The 22,629-nt window shown below is 44.6% G+C and overlaps 1 protein-coding gene across 1 annotated transcript; it reads right to left on the bottom strand.

Annotated features, from left to right (window-relative positions):
• Positions 1 to 412: 412 nt before the first annotated feature.
• INSL5 (insulin like 5) lies at positions 413 to 22,036 on the bottom strand. The gene is made up of 2 exons (XM_078673429.1): positions 21,824 to 22,036; positions 413 to 923 (listed from the first exon to the last, which is right to left on the bottom strand). The coding sequence occupies exons 1-2, from the start codon at positions 21,999 to 22,001 to the stop codon at positions 685 to 687; spliced, it is 417 nt and encodes a 138-aa protein (XP_078529555.1). The 5' UTR covers positions 22,002 to 22,036; the 3' UTR covers positions 413 to 684.
• Positions 22,037 to 22,629: the final 593 nt, after the last annotated feature.

Raw genomic sequence — 22,629 nt, 5'->3', positions numbered from 1 at the left:
TGTTTTCATTACGATGTGTAACCAGGCTTTCTAAGTATTGAAAAAAACTTTACTGGGGTGAGGCTGAAGGATAGACTGTACAAATGTTCCTATGGAAGAGAAAAAGCCCTTGGGCAAAGGGTCCCTGCCCAAGACGGATGCACAATAACAAGTAAACCAAGTGCTAAGTACAACTGCCCTCAACTAGTTCCCTCTTTCCATGAGCCCACACAGAGCAGAACTGTGACCCATAAGAGTGTGTGCTGAATATAATGATCTGATCTTCTGAGTAGGGCAATGCACTTCTCTACCCTCCCATCTCGTCTTCAATTACCCCCTCCATCTCCTCTCCTCGTGTATTTTTGGTAGCATGTCTGATTAAGGAGACAAGCTTTTCCCACTTGTGCAAATGGCTATACAAGACAGGAAAATATTGAAACGGTAAATTGTTTATTTTTACAGCCTGTTAAAACATCGAGCAGAACATACAAAAATAAAGAAATGGTTTTCACAAGAAGCACGATCCACATTTAAAAGACATACCTGTTTTTTTGCAAAAAAAACTTCTGAGTTTTAAAGGATTTAGTAGAAACTAATTTAATGTGGCATGGCAGACCGAGATGTTCTTAAATAAGTGTGACTTTGTGATAGACATGCTCTGACACTTGAATGAAGGCGCGGCCCATCCAAATGATTGGACATTGCCTAGCAGAGTGAGCTTAAGTCTTTTTTATTGCAGCCACTTATGCAGCAGGCGGTGGTCAGCAGCTGATTGAGGTCCCGCTTTTCGTGAACTGAGTTCCCTTGGCTCAGCCACAGTTCACCAACAGACTCAGGCTCTGCGTTCTTAGATTCTCCCCTTTGGATTTCCACCCTCTGCAAAGCAATCTCAAGGGATTCTGTTGAATCCTGGTTTCCAGCTGAGACGTAGAAGGGACTTCTTTCTGGAAGAAAATATATAAATGGCATGTAATTATATGCAGCTGTCTTTTCCCACCCATATTTTGATTTTACACTTGTCTCCATTATTTTGCCATAACATTCTCCATTTCCTAAAAGTATTCTTTTAGTTGGGGAAAACATAGAACAAGTAACATTCCTCTATTCAATATTCTCTTTCGTTGCAGTCATTAGGTCAGAATTCTAAAAGATTTAGTGAATCCTTTGGTTGGAAAATACACACTTTAATAAAAAATAAAAACATGTTGTGCATTGCTATTATTACACAAAGTGAATTTTCGCAAATCTCGTTGTGCGAGATTGAAACTTATGCTGTGCAATTGTAGGGAAAAGGGTAAAGCACAATATTTGCATGAGGGGTGTGTCAGAGGCGTGGCGGGTTTATCCCTCATTTACAAAGGCATGCATCTTCCTTTACCTGAAACAGTTTCGAAATAACCTCCCCTGACCACATGTGAAGATTATGTACACCATGGCAAAAGTACATATGGAGGAAAATAGCCCTCCATATCCAAGTACACCTGTCATGCCCCATTTGAGCATTTTTTTTTACATGTTATAACTCAGCATCTTTATTAGGGGAAGAAATTAATAGGGGTAGGGGGTCATTTATACCCTGGTAGGCAATTCGCCAGTTCAGAAGGGGGCAAAGGCCAATATCATCCACCTCTGTAGTGGTGGAACGTCTGCCCGATTTAGAGATCTCATCTGTTCAGCGGGATCACCCGATGTACACAAATGCCATTTTGCATTTTCTCAATTGCGACTCCATAGGAGTCAAACTTGAGGAAATGCAAAATGATATATTAGAACAGAGTAGAAACCGGTAATTAGGAAATTCCATGCCATTAACCCCATGGACCGGTTTGGTATTTCTGAAATAGCCATTTCCTTTCGGGAAATCTCTATTTTGGAAATGTAAACTGATGATGGCTATAGGCATAAGGTTTCCCATCGTGCACCCCAAAAATTGTGGTGCACAGGTAGAGCATGAGAGAGCGCAAACTGACTTAAATGTATGAGTGCACCACACTTACCTGTAAGAAGCACAAATCATGAGGAGAAATGCCATGAGTGCTAATAGTACCTGCAATTATATTCTAAATGTATAGCTAATGTAGAGATTTAAGTAGAAGTGGAACTAATACAGAAATGTGTGACTCTATATGATTTTATTAGATGTGATTACTTTTGAATCTATGTCGTGTAGCTGTTAAAATGTAAGATGGTCTGCGGTTAAACGCAGAATGTGGTAGGCCTCAGGGCCAGAGCTGGAGCTAAAAGGGAAGGTGGTTCTTTTCACGACACAGATTGCATTAACGTTTGGTCATTGCATTAAATGGGCCATGATTTATAAAATGTTTACTGAATAATAGAATAAGAGTATTAACATGCTTTAATTAAATGAAGAAGTTGAATGCTATAATCATAATGAGAAATATTGTAGGCCTGAAATGTTTTAGCATTGATTTACACGTACATGTCTGGGCTGAGAAATGTTGCAAGCCTTTTTAGAAGTCTATGAGAGTTGGGTTCTTGGCGGCAGATATCTGTCTGCAACAGGAAAGGGGGGATCCAATTATAAATGAATGAATAGAGGTCTGTTCAGTAGACGGCCCAGACATGGAGGAGGGTTTTGGAATGTTTAAGGGGTATCAGCGGGCCGGAGAAGAGCCTGAGAAGCAAGGTCAACTCTAACGTCTGAGGCCCAATACAAAGCATCATGGAAAAAGCCTGAAGCTACACCACGTGAGAGGCGTTTCGCAAGGGGCGTCTCAAATGTTGTTGACTGTTTTGTATTAGGGACAGCACCCCTGGGTGGAGTTAGAGCAGATACCTGAGGACCCTTTAGAGAGCGGATGGGTAGGCAGAGAGGGGTCATGACTGGAGAACTATAGGTTTTCACCAAGAGACTTAGAGTGGGTGACTTCCCTTAGGGGTCATTCACTGCTGACACCTTTGTTAGGTTGGGATTTGGTTAAGTAGGGATACCATCTAGAACAGGGTAGGGACGCCTAACCTGTGTGTTTTCCTCCAACCTAAATGAAGGAGAGATATGCGTCTATGCTGATAGCTTTATTATTCTTAGAACTTGTGTTAGTGATTTCTGTTGCTCGTCTGAGGGCTTTTCGAGAGCACATGTATGTAATTGGACCTGTGTATCTCGTGAATCTCATTCTGAGATGCCTGTATTTGCAGCTTATCATTTCCTTACAATAAACTTTTGAAAGCTAGAAGTTGTCTGTGATCTTTGGGAGTAGAGTCCTTTATTGGGTGAACTAACTTGCAGATGGGTGTACTGGTTTCCTCCAAGACAGGCAACAAAGGTTCAGTCGACCAGATCGAGGTTTAGATCAATAGATATAAGGTATCGATCAAAATCTCGCCCTTTCAGTTGGTAGCTATAGAGGATGGTTGCCTTCTTGAGGACGGTGACCTAGGCCAGGTTAGCTTACCCCAAGGCCCCTAGAATTCGATGATTGGAAGAACAGCCCGCTGAAGAAGATCCGGATGACGTGAGACAGAAAAAGCAGCAGTATCGGTCGAGAGTGAGTATAAAGGGTTATGCGTGTTAGATTGCGGTGTTTTGTATTGCATCTATGTTGTAATGTTTGGCGGAGTTGAATGTCTGTAGAGTGACTGTGGAACAGGTTGTGAGCGCGCGCAACCGGTGGAAATCTTAAGTTCAAGGAGAGCTTAAGTGGTTCGGGTGTATCGGACACCCAGAGTAATTGTCAACTAGTGTGAAGGGGGTCATGAGGTACCATTGATCACCCGAAAGACCGAGATAGGGGGAACGTAAGAGTGAGTGCGTGAGTAACGGACGCTGGTCGGAAGTTACTGTGTGTGTAAGCAACCTATCAGAAAGACGATAGACATCTCGTCAGTTGTGTTGACAATTACAGATAGACTGTGGACGTACAGTCGAGAGAAGTGACCGCTTGGTCGGAAGTAGTCATTTTTCGGTGTATGAATGGGACGCATGCATAACCGGGAGACGAGTTGAGAAAGGAGGGGTGCTGCTGCGAAGCGGAGAAAAGTGACGTCAGGTAGTGTCGCGACGTGATTGGCCGACCGGAGAAAGACCGCGCTGCGATAGGCCAAGCTAGCAAAGCCGCGACAGGATTGGTGGATTGTCATCAGGAAGTAAACAGAGTAGCGAGGCTGGATATTGTGCGCATAATTATGAAGTGTTTTAAATGGCTGAAAGCGATGTTTAAGAAAGAGAAGCGGGGATCGTATGAAGGGGAAGAAGCCCCGCCGGAGGGTACGCCAGCTCGTTATATGGCAGTGAATGTTGGGCTGCATACGATCCTTTGGATATCAGAGTGGAGTAAGATTACTGAAGGAAATGAGGAACTGACGTTCCCGAAGTACGGGACGTTCAGATTAGAGGTGTTACATCGATTGAAATCAGTCATGACCTCAAAGAGACCCTTGCCTAGACCAACCCAGTTTGAAGCTCTTGATGCATGGATTAGGGCAGCGCATGAAAAGAATATGAACAGACGACAAGAAAGGGTGAAACGATCGGTAAGGGCAGTGCAAGATGCCAGGTGGGATGCGGATGCTAAAAGATGGAGAGTGCATAACATGGAAGTAAATAAACTGTACCCAGTGTTAGAGGCGCCAGTAAATAAAAGTCCCCTAGAAGAAGATGAAGAGAGCGAAACAGAGGACAGCCTGATAAACAGATTATTGACAGACAGGCCACCCCCGTATAATAGAGCAGGGGGAGAGGTCGGGCATAATGAAGGAGAAAAGGGGGGCAATGCAGGAGAGCATAGACCGCTTCCCAGTTCAGAGTGGGATCCTGAGCCAAAGAAAGAGCTGTCTCAGCCTAGTCAGGTGCAACAGGTGGTCGGTAGGTTTGTGGTACAAAGAGCGCCGGAAACGGAAAGCGCCACATCCTACCCATTACCAGATGCACTACAGGTACCTGTTACCATAGGTCCTATAATATCGATATATGACCAAGAAAGAGCAAGAGGGGAAGAACGGAAACGGAAAGACAGAGAAAGAGCAGAGCAGGCAAGGAGGAACGATACCACTAATTCCCCAAGTCAGATGCCGATACCCAGAGAGTGGAGCACCCCGATGCATACAGAAGGGGACCCAGGAGGAGATCCTGGGGGTCCTAGATGGCCAATGGATCTGAGGGGATCTGGACGAAAATCCTTTCAAGAGCTAAATGAGTACATGAAGCAGTGGGATGAGGCAGTGAAGGCTCAAAAGAGCATCAATGCTGCGGAAGCTGAAAGAGAAAGTCAGGACAGCAGAGCACGGACTCACTGCGGGGCTGGGGAGAGTAGCCCGGAGTGGGACTGTAGAGGGAGTAGGGGAGTCACCCATTGGGCCCGGAGTGGAGGTAGAACAGACCTGGAAAACGGGGGCCCCGGGAGTGGAGGGGTGGCGTGCCCAATACTCAGTGAAGGGGAGAGGAGAGCGCAAGAGTACAGGAACAGCTTTAAGTGTCCACACTGTGTACCTGGCACCAGAGAACTGAATGGGAGTTGTGAGAGGTCGCACCATAGTCCCTGTGATGACAGAAATGAGCGCAGCCCAGGGAATATGGGGAACCAGGAAGGATCGTATCGGATACTGAGCGATACGAGGCAAAGGGAGAGTAGCGACCAGAGGGAAAATAACAGAGAGGTGTGCAGTGAGAGGAGAGAAGAAGAAGAGAATGGGCAGAGCAAGAGTGGGGGTAACAGGCCCGTGTTCCATCACCTTCCAAGATCGGATGGCCGAGCATGGGACCTGGAGAGATGGGAGCAAGGGAGGGCACCCATTAACTCTCCCGAGCCCAAACGCAGAGCTCGAAGTTGGGATGGTAGGGAGACCAGTGAGCCCCCTTCGAAAGACATATTGCGAGCTGAGATAAAAGCCAAGAGACTTGATGTCTCCAGCTTAAGGTCAGATCTGGATGACATGGTAGATGGTACCCTGCCTTTAGAAAGAATGGAAATGTATGAACAGGATGAAATACTGTATATGGCAAAGGACATTACTCGAAAAGCGAGAGCAGTCCATGAGAAGTTAGTCGAACTAGCAGGCAAATATATGGTGGACTTGTCAAGAACCAAAGCATTACAGGGTAACCACAGGCTACATTATACAGATCGAGACCTAGATGAGAGGAGAACGATTGGGCTGAAAACACACATAAGGGAATTGATTACTGGAATAAGGACATGGAGAGCACTAGATAAGTGGGAAGAGAGGTGGTCCAAGAAAGGGACCGGCAGGAGAAGCATGATTGGTATGACACCAGGACAGCAGGGAATAGAAGCTTACCCTTTGCGTGAAGTCGCAAATGGGAACTATGTACATGTCCCTTGGAGTAGGGGAGATTTAGCTGCTTTCACCACCTCCTTCCCCAAACTACGGGAAAACCCTGTGGAGTGGTACAAGCAAGTCGAGAGGTTTGTAAAAATCTCAAAGGTCCTTTGGATAGATTTGAACACGCTGTTTGACATTGTAGTACCAGGAGATCTGTGGACAGCATGCAAGGTTAGCGCTGAGTGGCCCACAACGGAGCCAGAGAGAGATGCCAAGACTAATGGGCCGTCCGAGATTGTGATGGCAAAATTCGAGAGAGTGATGACTTGGCTGAAAGAGAAAGTGCCAATGCAAGACATAGATTGGGTCAGAATAGACCGAACGAGACAGGAACCCAAAGAGACAGTCCACGAATATTACGAGAGATTGCTGAAGGCGTTTAAACAGTATAGCGGCTTGGATGTAATGGATCCAAAAGACATAGGGCAATTTGTGTCCAAGTTCGTCCTGGGACTGAGACCGGATATTAGTTTAATGATTCAGCAACACTCGATTTGTTGGCAAACTAAACCCCTAGATGAAATACTGAGATATGCCAGGTACTGCTGTGATGAGATTGACTCCAAGGCTAAGAAACTAAAAGAAAAGTTGATGGTGGTACAGATGCAGGCAGCAGGGAAAGGGGGACAACAGCAACAGCAGCAGGGAACAGGTACAGGAGGAAAGAAGCAGTACAGTCAGAACAAGGGTAATGAGGAGAGTTCCACCTTTAGACCCAGAATAGACATAGCTACCTTGAAGAAAACGACTAGGTGCCACCAGTGTAATGAGCTGGGGCATTGGAAACGCGAGTGCCCTTACAATGTAGAGATAGGAGAGCAAGAGATAGAGGAGGAAGAGGTTCAGAGCGCGCCTACGAGAGGGGTAACGCCATACCAAGGAAAGGTGCTCAAAGGGGGGGGGGCTCCTCCCCGAGCCCAGTTCCCGCAACCTCCTCGAGTAGGGAGTATGGGTAAGACCTATAGACAAATGCCTCTGTTTGTGGAAGGGGAAGAGTGCTATTATGTGGACCCATTAACCGGACAGAGAGTGGAAAGAGAAGACTGCACCCTCGGGGCAGCCTTGGAGGTAGATCAGAGGGGACCCTATGTGGAAGCAGAAGTAGCAGGGTGCCCTACGACATTTCTGGTGGACACAGGAGCCACTAGATCCACGATCAGATCAGCTGCAGTTCCAGACCTGCCCATGTCTGGAGAGACCATACAGGTGGTAGGGGTCGCAAATAGGAGAATAACCAGCCAATTGACAGAACCGGTACAGGTGAAAATAGGGAAGTACAGCGATGAGCACCAGTTTGTGGTTTGCGATTCAAGTCCTGTGTGTCTGCTAGGAAGAGACCTGTTGTGTAAATTGAATTGTACTATATATTGTACACCCCAGGGAGTGGAGGTATTGACCAATGATGATGACGCAGATTTCAAAGTTGCAAACTCCAGAATATGCGTGGAGCTGTACCCTACTTTGACAGTAGATGAGCTCCCCTGGGACTTGAGAGAGACAGTGGCATCAGAAGTATGGGATTTCACTGGGGAAGAGATTGGATTGGTCAAAGGGGTGGACCCAGTGAAAATTGTAGTAAAACCGCATGCTGAGTTCCCAAGAACACCCCAATATAAATTGACTCCAGAAACGATTGCAGGTATAAAACCCGTGATCGAGTCCATGATTAAACAGGGGATACTGAAAGAAATCGTGGGTAGTCCATGCAACTCCCCGATTATGGGTCTGCAGAAACCAAATGGGAAATTTCGGATAGTGCAGGACCTTCGAAAGATTAATAACATAGTCGTTTCGTGTTGTCCAGTGGTACCGAATCCATCAGTGATACTGTTTCAGATTCCATTCCAAGCAGAGTGGTTCACAGTGATCGATCTTTGTCAGGCTTTCTTTTCGATCCCTCTGGACGAAGAAAGCCATTTTCTTTTCGCATTTAAGCTGGAAAATCGCGTCCTAACATGGTGTCGTATCCCTCAGGGGTATACAGAGAGCCCATCGATCTTTAACCAGCTTTTAAAGAAAAATCTTGAAAGTCTAGTGCTGCCCCAGAAGTCAGTTCTGGTCCAGTACATAGACGACCTTCTTGTGGCGTCAGAAACAGAAGAAGCTTGCAGGGAAGACTCCATTGCTTTGTTAAATCACCTAGCTGCCAATGGGCACAAGGTGTCCCCGGGAAAATTGCAGTACTGCCTGACAGAGGTGCAGTACTTGGGACACAGAATAGAGAAAGGCAAACGAAAAGTGTCACCAGACAGGATAGAGGCGATCATGAAAATGAATGCGCCTAGGACACAGAGAGAGGTCAGGATGTTCCTAGGGATGGTGGGTTATTGCCGACAGTGGATCGTAAACTTTTCACTGAAAGCAAAACCCTTGCAAAAACTGACGCACAAGGAGGTGAGTGATCCGGTACCATGGGACAAAGACTGTTTGATGGCATTCTTACAGCTGCGAGAGGACCTGTGTCGTGCTCCGGCATTGGGAATGCCTGATTACAATAAACAATTTTTTCTTTACTGTTGTGAGAGGGAAGGTTGTGCGTTGTCTGTGTTGGTCCAAATCCATGGGAATGCCCGTAGACCAGTTGCTTATTTCTCGGCTACTTTAGACCCAGTAGCCGCAGCGTTGCCCGGATGTCTCAAATCCGTTGCTGCAACGGGTGTCAGCATTGAGAGATGTGAAAATATCGTCATGGGGCACCCGTTAGAGGTGTGCGTGCCCCATTCTGTTGAACTGTTGATGACCAGGACCAAAACACAGCATCTGACCAACAGCAGGCTCACGCGCTATGAGCAAGTTATTCTTGCTGCAGAGAACGTGACCCTCAAGAGATGCTCTGTTTTGAACCCTGCCACCTTAATGCCACTTCCAAATGATATCGATGATGATGATGAATGTACAGACCATGACTGCCTCGATGTGACTGAACTATGCACCAAACCCAGACCCGATATCGTAGATGAGCCACTGACTGACCCAGACGAAGTTTTCTTTGTCGATGGCTCATGTGTAAGAGACGAAGTTGGGCAGTTGAGAGCAGCTTATGCTGTTTGTACAATTGAAGGAGTTGTGGAAGCTGGGTGCCTGGAAGGAGTACACTCCGCTCAGGTAGCCGAGATTATTGCCCTGACACGTGCTTGCTTAGCAGGCAATCAAATTCGAGTTACCATATACACCGACAGCCAGTATGGGTATGGGGTAGTTCATGATTACGGGCAGTTATGGTCTCAAAGAGGGTTCATGACCTCTTCAGGCTCTCCCATTCGCAATGGAGAGTTTGTGCGCCTGTTGTTAGAAGCATTGCAATGCCCAGCAAGTATCGCAGTTGTAAAGTGCACCGCACATACCAGAAATGAGGACTTCGTTTCGAAAGGCAATAGATATGCTGATGAAGTTGCACGGTATTGCGCGGAGCAAGGATACTCTTTCACAGAGGTGGATGTGGGTGGAATAAATGTAAGAACTGAATTAGCCATGATACTGGAAACTGTTGATACTTGGGATGAACTGTCAACCATGCAAGAAAATGCTCCTGATTCTGAAAAAGAAACATGGGAAAAGGCAGGATGTGTAATGGGTGAGACCCATTTTTGGGTCTCAGCAGACGGCAGAGCAGTGTTGCCCAATGAGATGGTGAGTCCAATGGCTAGACTCATACATGGTCCCGTACACTTAGGGAGAGATGCTATGCTGAGAGTGTTTAGACAGACTTGGTACAATCCTAAGTTTAGAATAGCAGCAGAAGCAGTGTGCCAGCGTTGTGTGACCTGTCAGCAGCTGAACGTAGGAAAAAGAACACCAGTTGCACTAAGTCACATAGGAAGGTCTGGAGGTCCATTCAATCGAATGCAGATAGATTTCATTGAAATGCCAAGGTGCAACCGCCTCCGCTATGTCCTGGTGGTTGTTTGTGTGTTCTCCAGATGGGTTGAGGCATACCCTACACGTAGGTGCGACACCCTCACAGTGGCCAAGTTACTGCTCAGGGAACTCATTCCTCGCTTCGGGGTGCCGGCCTTTTTGGAATCAGATAGGGGAACACATTTTAACAGCGAGCTTGTGAAGATGATTTGTGTTGCGCTAAATATTGACCAAAAGTTACATTGCAGTTACCGACCAGAAGCCTCAGGGATTGTGGAGCAGATCAATGGCACGATCAAGAGCAGGATAGCAAAAGTGTGCTCCTCAACGACCCTGAGTTGGCCTGATGCCCTGCCATTGGTTCTTATGAGCCTTCGTAGTACCCCAGACAGAAGAACAGGGTTGTCACCACATGAGGTGTTAATGGGGAGAGCAATGAGGCTGCCATCTATCCCAGCTACTGCACTGTTAAATATCACAGATGATATGATCCTGGACTATTGTAAGGGGCTGTCTGACGCCATGCGTTCTGTGTCCCTTCAGGTGCAGGCTGCAGAGGTTCCAGCGTGCCAGGGCCCGTGCCATGACCTGTACCCTGGGGACTGGGTCCTGGTAAGAAAACACGTGAGAAGAAGCTGTCTGGATATTCGTTGGCGTGGGCCCTTCCAGGTCATCCTGATCACAAACACAGCTGTAAAGGTGGGAGGCCTGCCCAATTGGATCCACGCGTCACATACGAAAAGGGTTCCAGCACCTCTGGAAACAGCTCCTCTCTCGGATAGACGTCCAGCAGAGGACCGAGAAGCCATAGAGGGGGCTAGCCAAGCTGTAGAGGTGCCAGCGGAAGCAGGGAACGAGTCTGACCAAGCTGAGGACGGTCAGTACAACAGCGAAACTGAAGACGCTACAGAAGGAGAAAGTAGCTGGGAGTACGAGTCAGACCCTGACAGGTCTGAGAGAGAGCGGGAACAGACAAGAAGAAGAAGGAGTAGAAGGGCACGTGGAGAAGCAAATTGGCCGCAAAGAAGGAGTTCTAGCCTGAGGTCAACTCCAGAAGCAACCCTTCCTCCGATATCAGAAGACTCAGACCCCGAAGAAGGTGCTCAGGGCGCTGAAGCACCCGACCGAAGAAGGTCAAGAAGAGTGCGTGTGCCTAACAGAAGATACTCCACACCTGAGTGGACATATCTGGCGACAAATGTCTGTGAAACCGGAGACAGGGAGGATCCGAGCGGTGGTGGTGTCCAGTTCTGAGCCCATTATCACCGTGGAAATACGACTGTTGGTACCCGGTGTCGAACAAGAAGGGTCACTAACATTCATGCTCCCCAGACCTCCCCGCCTCAGCAAGTTAAAACACATGTTTCTTACAGAATTGCAATTCCCCGACTTTGGTACAACGATAACAGCACATGAAGAGCACAATCTTCGCTTGGAAATATTGAACTATGCTATTGAAGCCGCAACCACAAATCTGATAGTAGACTGTTAAAGGACTTTGTAAATAAAGCAAACAGGAAAAAGAAGATTACCTAGCGCCCAGGAAGCAGAGAATTTTAGGGAACTTCCCTTGAGTTGATGGAGAAGGGCTAGGGTTGTCTTTTTGAACTGTTAAAGGACTTTTTGCGAAGAAGGCTGTCAGCCTCCAGCTGTGTGGATTCTAAAGACAAAAGGATTGAAAAGAGACTGTAAAGGAACGAGAGGAAAAGAACTTTTTGCTAAAGATAAGAGAGAGCTATATTGTCTGACGAAATGGAGGCCGGCACCCCGAACCGCAGAGCTAAATGTATAATAGGTACACTAATAGTAGGAGTGATAATATTAATAGCTTTAGTGGTAACAATTTCTTATGTAAAGGGACATGAGGAAGAGGCAAAGGTAACTGATGTGAAATCTGTAGAAACGCTTACACCTACTGTTGCTGGTGAGAAAAGGGAAAACACTCAAGAGAAAGCGTTATTAGCTGCAGAAGCCCGCAGGTTACACGTAGACGAGTCCCAAGGAGACTTTAGGTCAAATGCTTATGCTAAACTTTTATATGAATACGTGGATGCCATGGAGGTTAAGGATTGCTACGTCTGCATGCAGTTGCCGGCGTCTGTAGATGAGGGTATTAGATACCATCACCTCCCTCTGACATATGGCATTACATGTAGCTTATTGCTTAGTATATTTTATGAGAGAGATAGTTTTGAATACTATTTCTCAAATTATGATTCAGTGTTGCCAGAAGTCCCAAATTATAAGCAGATGAACAAATGGGACTACTGGAAGAGTGAAGACAGATTGGCCAAGTTCTTCATTCCTTGGATTACCTTAGATACTTCACATGCCCGTAGAAATAACCTGACATGTAAGGTGTCAGAAGTCGAGAAGAAGTTCATAGGGCAGGTGGATGATCGTTACAGGAGACAAAAGATTTTGAAAAAATCAGGACAGGGGAAAATAGATTGGACCGAGGAAGAGAAGTCACACAAGAGGAAGGGTAGTAGTGGTCCAATAGCTTTAGATAAAGCGCAGAGAGGAAAGTTATGTCTTCATAGAGCCAAAACGTATTATGAAAATGTATACGTTGGAGAAGTTGACTGTGAACATGCTTTTAATTTAGAGTACTACACTAAGGATTTCCTGAAGGGAATGCAAGTGATTCCAAATGTGTATTTTGTATGTGGAAGAAATGCTTATGTGAGACTACCTGACAACTGGTATGGATCATGTTATTTGGCAATTGTCTTCCCCAAAATATATCATGCACAAGACTTAGTGATCATTGAGGGTCAGACATCATCGAGGGGAAGGAGAGATGTAGGTGATGCCGAAATGGTTGGAGATGTCTTTGGAGCTATGTTCCCTCTTTTGGGAATAATCCTTAATGATGTTAAAATTAGACGACTGGCAACAGTTGTCGACAGGTTGTCTGCCAGCACTGCTCAGTCCTTAATGCTGGTAGAAGGAGAGATGCAATCGATAAGGGCTATGGTTCTTCAAAATCGTCTTGCATTAGATGTCCTATTAGCAAAAGAGGGCGGAGTCTGTAAGGCTTTGAAGGTCCAGGAATGTTGCACTTACATTCCAGACAATTCGAAGCCCCTTGAGAAGGTTATTAGGAACATAACTAGTATTCACAAGGAGATCGAAGACTTGAGTAGAGAAAATGTCTGGGAAAAGGTGGGCCACGGAATGAGTACAGTTGGAGGGTGGTTTTCCACCTTAGGCAAAAGCTTTGTTTGGTATATTCTAAAGCCTATCATCATAATATTGATCTGTGGGATAATATTGTGGGGATTGGTGAGGGTATTCAAATGGTACAGAGCGAGAAGGTCAGAAAGGGCCCAAAGAGAACAGCTGCAGAGATTGGCTGCCATACAAGATAATCAGTACAGGAGTCTGAGGGCTCTGGAAGCGCAGAGAATGCCAGCAATAACTGCAGTTTAAATGTTAGTGATGACCCCGAGAGGTCATCAAAGGGGGGAACTGAGAGAGCGCAAACTGACTTAAATGTATGAGTGCACCACACTTACCTGTAAGAAGCACAAATCATGAGGAGAAATGCCATGAGTGCTAATAGTACCTGCAATTATATTCTAAATGTATAGCTAATGTAGAGATTTAAGTAGAAGTGGAACTAATACAGAAATGTGTGACTCTATATGATTTTATTAGATGTGATTACTTTTGAATCTATGTCGTGTAGCTGTTAAAATGTAAGATGGTCTGCGGTTAAACGCAGAATGTGGTAGGCCTCAGGGCCAGAGCTGGAGCTAAAAGGGAAGGTGGTTCTTTTCACGACACAGATTGCATTAACGTTTGGTCATTGCATTAAATGGGCCATGATTTATAAAATGTTTACTGAATAATAGAATAAGAGTATTAACATGCTTTAATTAAATGAAGAAGTTGAATGCTATAATCATAATGAGAAATATTGTAGGCCTGAAATGTTTTAGCATTGATTTACACGTACATGTCTGGGCTGAGAAATGTTGCAAGCCTTTTTAGAAGTCTATGAGAGTTGGGTTCTTGGCGGCAGATATCTGTCTGCAACAGGAAAGGGGGGATCCAATTATAAATGAATGAATAGAGGTCTGTTCAGTAGACGGCCCAGACATGGAGGAGGGTTTTGGAATGTTTAAGGGGTATCAGCGGGCCGGAGAAGAGCCTGAGAAGCAAGGTCAACTCTAACGTCTGAGGCCCAATACAAAGCATCATGGAAAAAGCCTGAAGCTACACCACGTGAGAGGCGTTTCGCAAGGGGCGTCTCAAATGTTGTTGACTGTTTTGTATTAGGGACAGCACCCCTGGGTGGAGTTAGAGCAGATACCTGAGGACCCTTTAGAGAGCGGATGGGTAGGCAGAGAGGGGTCATGACTGGAGAACTATAGGTTTTCACCAAGAGACTTAGAGTGGGTGACTTCCCTTAGGGGTCATTCACTGCTGACACCTTTGTTAGGTTGGGATTTGGTTAAGTAGGGATACCATCTAGAACAGGGTAGGGACGCCTAACCTGTGTGTTTTCCTCCAACCTAAATGAAGGAGAGATATGCGTCTATGCTGATAGCTTTATTATTCTTAGAACTTGTGTTAGTGATTTCTGTTGCTCGTCTGAGGGCTTTTCGAGAGCACATGTATGTAATTGGACCTGTGTATCTCGTGAATCTCATTCTGAGATGCCTGTATTTGCAGCTTATCATTTCCTTACAATAAACTTTTGAAAGCTAGAAGTTGTCTGTGATCTTTGGGAGTAGAGTCCTTTATTGGGTGAACTAACTTGCAGATGGGTGTACTGGTTTCCTCCAAGACAGGCAACAAAGGTTCAGTCGACCAGATCGAGGTTTAGATCAATAGATATAAGGTATCGATCAAAATCTCGCCCTTTCAAGCACATTAATGACCCCGGGGCATGTGTGCACTCTATTGCACTTTAAAAAAACATCTTGGGTGCTTTTTTTAATTTGCACATGGTTAACATCTTTGAGTCGATGGTAAATGCATTTCCTAAATGCTAATTTTACATTTAGGAACTGCTTTGTACATGTGCTAAGAAATCGCAAATAGGAAATACCTATTTGTGATTTGCTATTTAGGGAATCGCAAAATTCGATTTCAACTAGGTAGAAATCGCATTTTGTAATTCCCTAAGGGCTTCTGTACATAGGAAAAGGCCATTTTGCATTTCTCAATGCAAAATGCCTTTGTACATCAGGCCCAAAGTGTTGTGAAGAGATTTGGGGCCAGATGTACTAATAAGGTTCCTATTTCCTAAATAGTGACTGCATAGGAATTTCTGTTTAAGAAACGCAAAATAATATGTACAAAGGCCCACATGCATCATTGTTACATTTTGCACTTCCTAATTTGCGAAAAATAAGGAATCGCAAATTAAGAAGTGCAAAATGCTATGCATCATTATTTTCGGTATTCATTTGGGATTCGGTAAAAATCGCAATTTTTACCAAATCCCAAATGAATACCGAATTCTTAAGTAAATTTTCGCAATTCCCATTGATTCCTATGGGCCAAAAGGCCCATAGGAGTCAATGCAAATTGCGAGTGGCACTTAGAAAATTTCATGGGTGCAGGGGGGGGTCCAAAGGACCCCCCCCTGCACCCCTGAAATGTATTTTTCGCATCATGTTTCACACACACATGTCCTAAAGACATGTGTGTGTTAAACATGAATGTTGAAAAAAATACTTTTTCACCATTTAAAACACTTTTTCCAAATTTACCGAGTGGTTCAACCACTCGGTAAATTTGGCACCCTAATTGCGAATTTCCACTTGTCAAAGTAATGATGCATTGCTTTTAAGAAGTCGCACATCTGCGACTTCTTAAAAGCACCCGCAATTTTAGAACTCGCAAAAATATTACGAATTCTAAAATTGCTTCATGCATCCCAAAAAGCACTTTTGCATTCGCAAACGGCCGATTTTAAGGAATCGCACCGTTTGCGACTACAAAAATGCTTGATGCATGTGGGCCTTTGTGTGATTTCCTAATAGTGATTCCTACAGATTAGGAATCGCTAATATGAATTGCCATTGCATTCCTGCCTATGGGCGATATAGGAAATGGTTTGCATTTCCCAAACTGCGATTTCCTAATACGAAAATGCAATTTAAGAAATGCAGAGCCAAGGGTGTTGTTGGGCTTAAGGGCAATCCGAATTTCCTAGAGCACATGTTAGTGAACATTTGCCCTAGGCGGATATGTGTGCTTCATGTCACAATAAAAAATTAATTGTTAATGTATTTTTTTGTTTTGTACATGGTTACCAATGACCCACCAATTGCATTTCCTAAATGCCCGATTCACATTTAAGAAATGCTTTGTACATGTGCTTTAAGAATCGCAAATAGGTCATCCCTTTTTACAATTCCTAACCAGCAGTCGCAATTTGTGATTTCTATCATGCACACCAGTTTTGGCCCTTTGTACATATCTAAAGGCCATTTCGCATTTCTTAATGGGTCGAAATAGCGGTTCGTCCCGTTAAGAAATGCTAAATGGCTTTGTACACCTGGGCCTATGCGCCTCTTTAAATTCCCTTACTGCACTGCAATTTGCTTTGTGGAGTCCCTATTTAGAGCGCCCAACAAAATGTTAGCCTTGACGCGCAGGGAGTTTACTCCCTGCTTTTGGAAGGCAATCCACGTTCTGCCTGGGTCTGCTAGGAGATGCATAGTGATTGAAGGCAGAGAAAATCGGTTCCGGGAACCCCACTCTCAATATGTTCAGGAGAGTTGCTGAGAGTAAGGGTGGTACTATAGATAAACCAGGCTGTGGTGTGGGTGTGTGTTACAAAAGTCCTCTTACTATGTACCACGAGCCACACTTGGCTGCAAAGCTGTGTGCTTGAGCCTTGCCTGGCCCTGCAGTGCAATTAGAAATGCAAATGTTGTTCCAACTCACAAAGTAGTTACATTTTGGGCTTTAGCAACCTTTAAGGCATGCACCTCCTACACTTACATGAGCACCCAAATAGATCGGTTCTAAGTAATGCGGAAAGTGGGACAGGGAAGCGTACAGGCTTTTGAGATCCTACGTGATGTGTGTATGAAAGTTAAACGTTGTATAAATAAAAAGTACTACGTTTATCAAAAACATGGAATTGTCGCACGATGCTGAGTCAAACTGTTGTAGGGGAAGCTTGATTGTCCACAATCAATAAAGGTATAAATAAAGGATATTTATTATCTTGTACAGAGATAAGCTGGTGTCCCTTTCCAAGCTAGCAGGCAACTGCCCTTCGAAGCTAGGACAAAGAACACCCCTACAATACAGTTCTAAATAGAATAACAGACTTAAAGGGAGAGAACCAATTAAGAATACAACATAGGAATAGGAAAATGGGCCTTACTCTCTGTTGTACATGAAGAACACACAAAAACATTCATATATTGTGACCTACCTATTTATGTATGAGCCGCAGGGATTGATAGTTGATGGCCTAATATTTGTAAAGTAAGTAAAAGACCCTGATATTGTCAAAGTGTCACGGGCCCTCTGTTTTGTGCGACTAGGATTTGTAATTCACCATTTGAAGGTGGACAGAGAGGCAGCAGTACAGGCTGGCAGGGGAGGGTGCCCGGCGGCCCTGATGGTTCACCAGCAAAGTATAGGGTTGCAACATACACTGAATCAAGTATGCACACCCATCCTCATCCAACCAGCCAACCTTTGGAGGCCAAAACTCACTCCAAGAAAAAGCCTTACATTTTATTGCACCAAACAGCATATTGATGGTGCCATTATGACTCACACCTTTCTGAGTCGTTACGCAATATTTTGCAGTGCTCGTAAATTAACCCACATACATATCTACATTCTCCACTGCATTTCTATTGGGGCTGATTCATGTATCTCTCCTCTAATGTGGTGTGCAATGGATATTCTTTACATCTAAGTCAAACAGAAGGGGGTCAGGGAGAGGCAGCCAGCAGTGAGGTCAGCATACTCCTTTACGCTGATGTAACATTAGGGACCTCCTTTCACCAGAAAGGAAAACATTCGGCGCTTGCAAGAGTTACTCCCACTGCTAACCACTCTTAAGCATATATTATCATCCACATATGCTTAAATGAATAGGTTCTGCCTGTAACTTGGGCGTCATTCTGAGACTCAAAAGCTATAGGTTTTACAAACGGTTCACATGATTTTTCCAAGCATATGTAGCATCTCTATCTGCACTCACGACTTTCAGGTCCTTTCATTCTCTCATTATGCCCCTTCCAAGTAGATTCTCAGTTGCATATTATGACTATGAATCTATTTTGTGTGATAGATCTCATAGGCTCAGATAGCAGGACTACCAGTCAAGTTACTGAATCCTGCTTGGATTAGACATCAGACATATGCCTTAGGTTACAGTGATCTAAAAGGTATTTGTCTCATACAGCAACATCATTGAGACTTGTTTCAGTGTATATAATGTAATGTACCAAGTCCATGTGAGCAGTGAAAGACAGGGACAGGAGGAGATGACTCCAACCAGCTCGAGCTGCTGACTATGCAACTGGGGAACCAGGATTGAGTCCCAGCCTGAGCTCAGCATCCTGTGGTTCTGGGTAAATCACTTAATCTCCCTGTGCCCAAAAGATGTAGAAGATAGTCTGGCTCTCATGTAAAGCATGTTAATGTCATTGAGCCACGTGCGTCTACTGTAAAAATAGTGTCCAGTGGCAGCCTGCCAGTCTCTGCCCCTTGGCCCCAAGAGAGTCCTGGGCGCTAGCATCTGGACAGGCAGGAAGCAGGAGATGTGGTGAGGCAGCTGAGCAAGCAGAGGCAAGAGGACTGCTAGAGGCAGGCAGCAATGGGACCACACACACTTATTGTCCGCCCCACTTTCATGCCCTCTCTCATTGGCTGAACCGTGTTCTTTCTATGAAATAAAGATTTAGAGAGATGTTGGCTGACTGAGCTCCTGTCCAAGCTCAGGGCAAGCCATTTTCACACCGACAAACCTGCTAGTCTCGCCAAGGGTTCCCAGCCCTCTATTCTGCCTCGCACAAACACACACAGTGCATCAGAGGCTGCTGACAGGTCTCCACCCCAAATGCCCCTTTGTAGCAGCCACCACTGATTGCATCCACTCTATCATACAGAAGAAATGAAGTGGTTTCAAAGCAATGATTCACATTGGAAATCATGTTGTGAACTTCATTTCCTGCAGGTTGCTTTTCTTTCTATTCTCAGCAGAATACCGCTAGATTTCCCTACTGAATTCCGCTCTATGTTGACTTTTTGAAGACCCGAGGAATGAGAACCCCCATAACCTCCACTGTTTGTTACTCACCAGCTGCCTCCCATTTTATACTTCCGGTGAGTAAACCTATCAACACTTGCAATGGGTGACATTTCACATCTATTCAATCAGTTGTAGTTACTAGACTCAGTGTAAGTCTCCTCTGTAAACCACAAATCATTCTCTTCCAATTCTACTATGAACATTTTGACCGGATGCAAATCAATCAATCATGCACAATTTACCAAGTGATATGTGGCTGTAGCATCGGTGGTATTGCCTATAACAAGAGTTTGATATTTAATTCCTGTTCTAGTGACTAAGCTGCTGCATATGGAACCTGGATACCTGGGGTGATGTAATTCTAAGCATATTGTTTGATGCCCTGGGACTTCCTATTGTGAATGTAAATCCCAAACCAGATCCGGCGGTCAAGCCTTCTCCAACATTGCTCTTACAGCGTGGAACGACCGGCCGCTATACAAAATATTAATAATAATATTAATAATAACCAGGTTTATGGAAAGCTCAAACTAATCCCCCCTAAGGTCTCAAGGCGCTGGGGTCCTTCGGGGAGTATAAGGGAGCTATTGCCCAGAGTCACATGGTGCTGGGCTGAGCTGCCACCAGCCCTGGGAATGCGCGTGCTCTGGAGTCAGCCATCCTGGCAGTTGCGCCACAACTCTCCCCTTCTTGAATTCTGCAAGAAGCTGAAAGACCTGGCTTTTCGAGTAGTGCCTCTTGGCCATAGGTGTACCTAGATTCACTCCTGTTCAGCGCCACTGTACCCTCCCGAGCGACAGTGCTGTACAAATCTGCATAACATAGCATTGTAAACACATTTAGTGCAAATATCGTAAAATGTAATAACTGTGCAGTGTGCTGTGTTGTTATTTAATAACCTTGTTGCAGGCGATACCACACACCATAACGTTCTGGAAACAACACCTCGTGTTGGTGCAGCTTTTGCTATTTGGAGATAACCGTGCTAATTCAAATATCTAAAATTAAATAAATGTATGAAAACAAAGGCTGCAAAAATGGAATCAAGTATGGTGTTCCACCAGTAGAACCAGGAGAATTGTCTGGACTGGGAGCCACTGTTCAAAGGGCCAGTGAACAAAGTACCTGTATTAATAATAAATTCTATTTATTTGTTAATGTATTTGAATTTTTTGTAAAGCAGCACAAACGCCCATCCTGTAGTCTCAGATTGCTTTGAGTTATATAGATGGGAGAGGAAAGATTGAATCCAAGGTTGATAACCAGCAGTCAAGCCACAGGAGTATGTAATGAACTGCAAGAGTCCATCAACCACATGCACGGATACAAGGTGGTAAATGTTAGAGTCAATAGCATCGGAAATACCCGGGTGTTGGGTAGAGACTTTTTTGGGGGGTCTCCTTGGGAGCCTGTGTAAAACGAACACCAAAACACTACATTATTGGGCACATGCATCAAAGGAAATTGCATTTGCAAATGGTGCGAATCGCAAAATGTGTCCGTTTGCGAATGCAATTCCCGTTTTTGAGATGCATTATCATTTTTGTAATTTTCGCAATTTAAGAAATCGCAAAATTGCGATTTCTTAAATTGCCATTGCATTTAAGGAATCTCAATTTGAGATTCCTTAAATGCAATGCATCAAACTTTTAAAATTTGCGAATTCGCAAATAAGAGGAGCAAATTACCATGAAGTCGACCTTCATGGTAATTTGCAAAAATTTTGAAAAATGCACTTAAGTGCATTTTTCAAAGTGCCATTTTACACACACACATGCCCTTGGGGCATGTGAGTGTGCAAAATGTACTTTATATTATATTTCAGGGGTGCAACAGGGTGTCCTTTGGACACCCCTGCACCCTTGAAATTGCAATTTCTAATGGTGAATTGCAAATTAAGAATGTCTTTTCATTCATTCCTATGGGCCTCTAGGCCCATAAGAATGGATGGGGAGGTATTCCTTAATTGCGATTCTCAATTAGAGAATCGCAATTAAGGAATTTTAAGAAAATCGTATTTTTTTAGCGATTTCTTGATGCATTGCAGTTTGCAATTCCTTAATTGCGATTCCTTATTTTTCGCAATTAAGGAATCACAAAATGCAATATTGATGCATGTGCCAGTATGTCCCTGGACATGCTATTCTGATCAAGAAAAAAACTCTGTCAACCTGTTTTTTATTGATCAGGTAGATGAGAGTTCTCTGATCCCTGTTTTTCAATAAAGGGTAGATGAGCCAATGAGGATGCTCCCCATAGATCTATTTACTATAGGCCCTTAGACAATCCTTCAGCCAACAGCAATCTTATGTTGATTAGTATCACCCACAGTTTCAATATTGCGCTACTGACATGCATAGGGACATTTTCAGGGACTGCAGGGCTGAAAGTATCAAAACAAACACGAGTCCAAGCATTCAAATACTTGCGCCCCACCTGGAAGAGCTTGAGGCGGTCCTGCCAGGTGTCGTCTCCACCGGGACCCTCCACAGGTGTAGATAACTGCTCGGATGAACTCTCTGCCGCACAGCTTCACCGAGGGGCCCTCGGCTTTTACCTCAGAGTTGGCCACGAGCAGGGAGACTAGAAAGAGACACAGAAGTGAGGCCCTCATCTTGCCTTCGGAAGTTGCAAAGTGTCGTTGCTTGATTTGGTGCAGGAGGAAGCAAGCAAGATAACGATCTAACGTGGTAAGGAGCTGCGCCCATTTTATACTGATTTTCCCATCCGGCCATAGGCTGATGACAGATGTCCTGATGACACAACCTCTTACGTGGTAGGCGGCGCGTTGTGTGCTTCTGGTAACCAATTACACGGTTTAGCATTTCCGTCTACACATCAGTCCAGTAAAACACCCATTAGAACACTATTTAGGAGAATTATGCTTACACAAATGATGTAAACATGGCATTACGAGCAAAGTGCAAACACTCGACAGTGGCCATTTTCCATTCCGCTTTATGTTGTGCCGTCTTGCTGATACGCATCTTCTTTTATGCGCATCATTTTATTTCAGAAAGGTTACTCAGGACCACGAGCTTTTAACGTGCCACTCACTGTTCAGGTAAATGTAATAAACAACATTATTTCAGACACAACATGTGACAGCACGAAGAGGGAAAATAAAGAGACAACTCATATTTCATTCTGAGTGCGCTGCTAATCTTAACATCTTTTACAGATAGTGGAGTTCACTCTACCAGTTTACTGGGCACCTGTCAAAATGGCGGTGTCGAGTTTGT

The sequence above is a fragment of the Lissotriton helveticus genome, chromosome 1_2, assembly GCF_964261635.1.
Source record: "Lissotriton helveticus chromosome 1_2, aLisHel1.1, whole genome shotgun sequence".
In the NCBI taxonomy this organism is placed as follows: Eukaryota; Metazoa; Chordata; class Amphibia; order Caudata; family Salamandridae; genus Lissotriton; species Lissotriton helveticus.
Note: the sequence above shows the minus strand (reverse complement) of the source record. Positions and strands in the feature narration are given on the sequence as shown.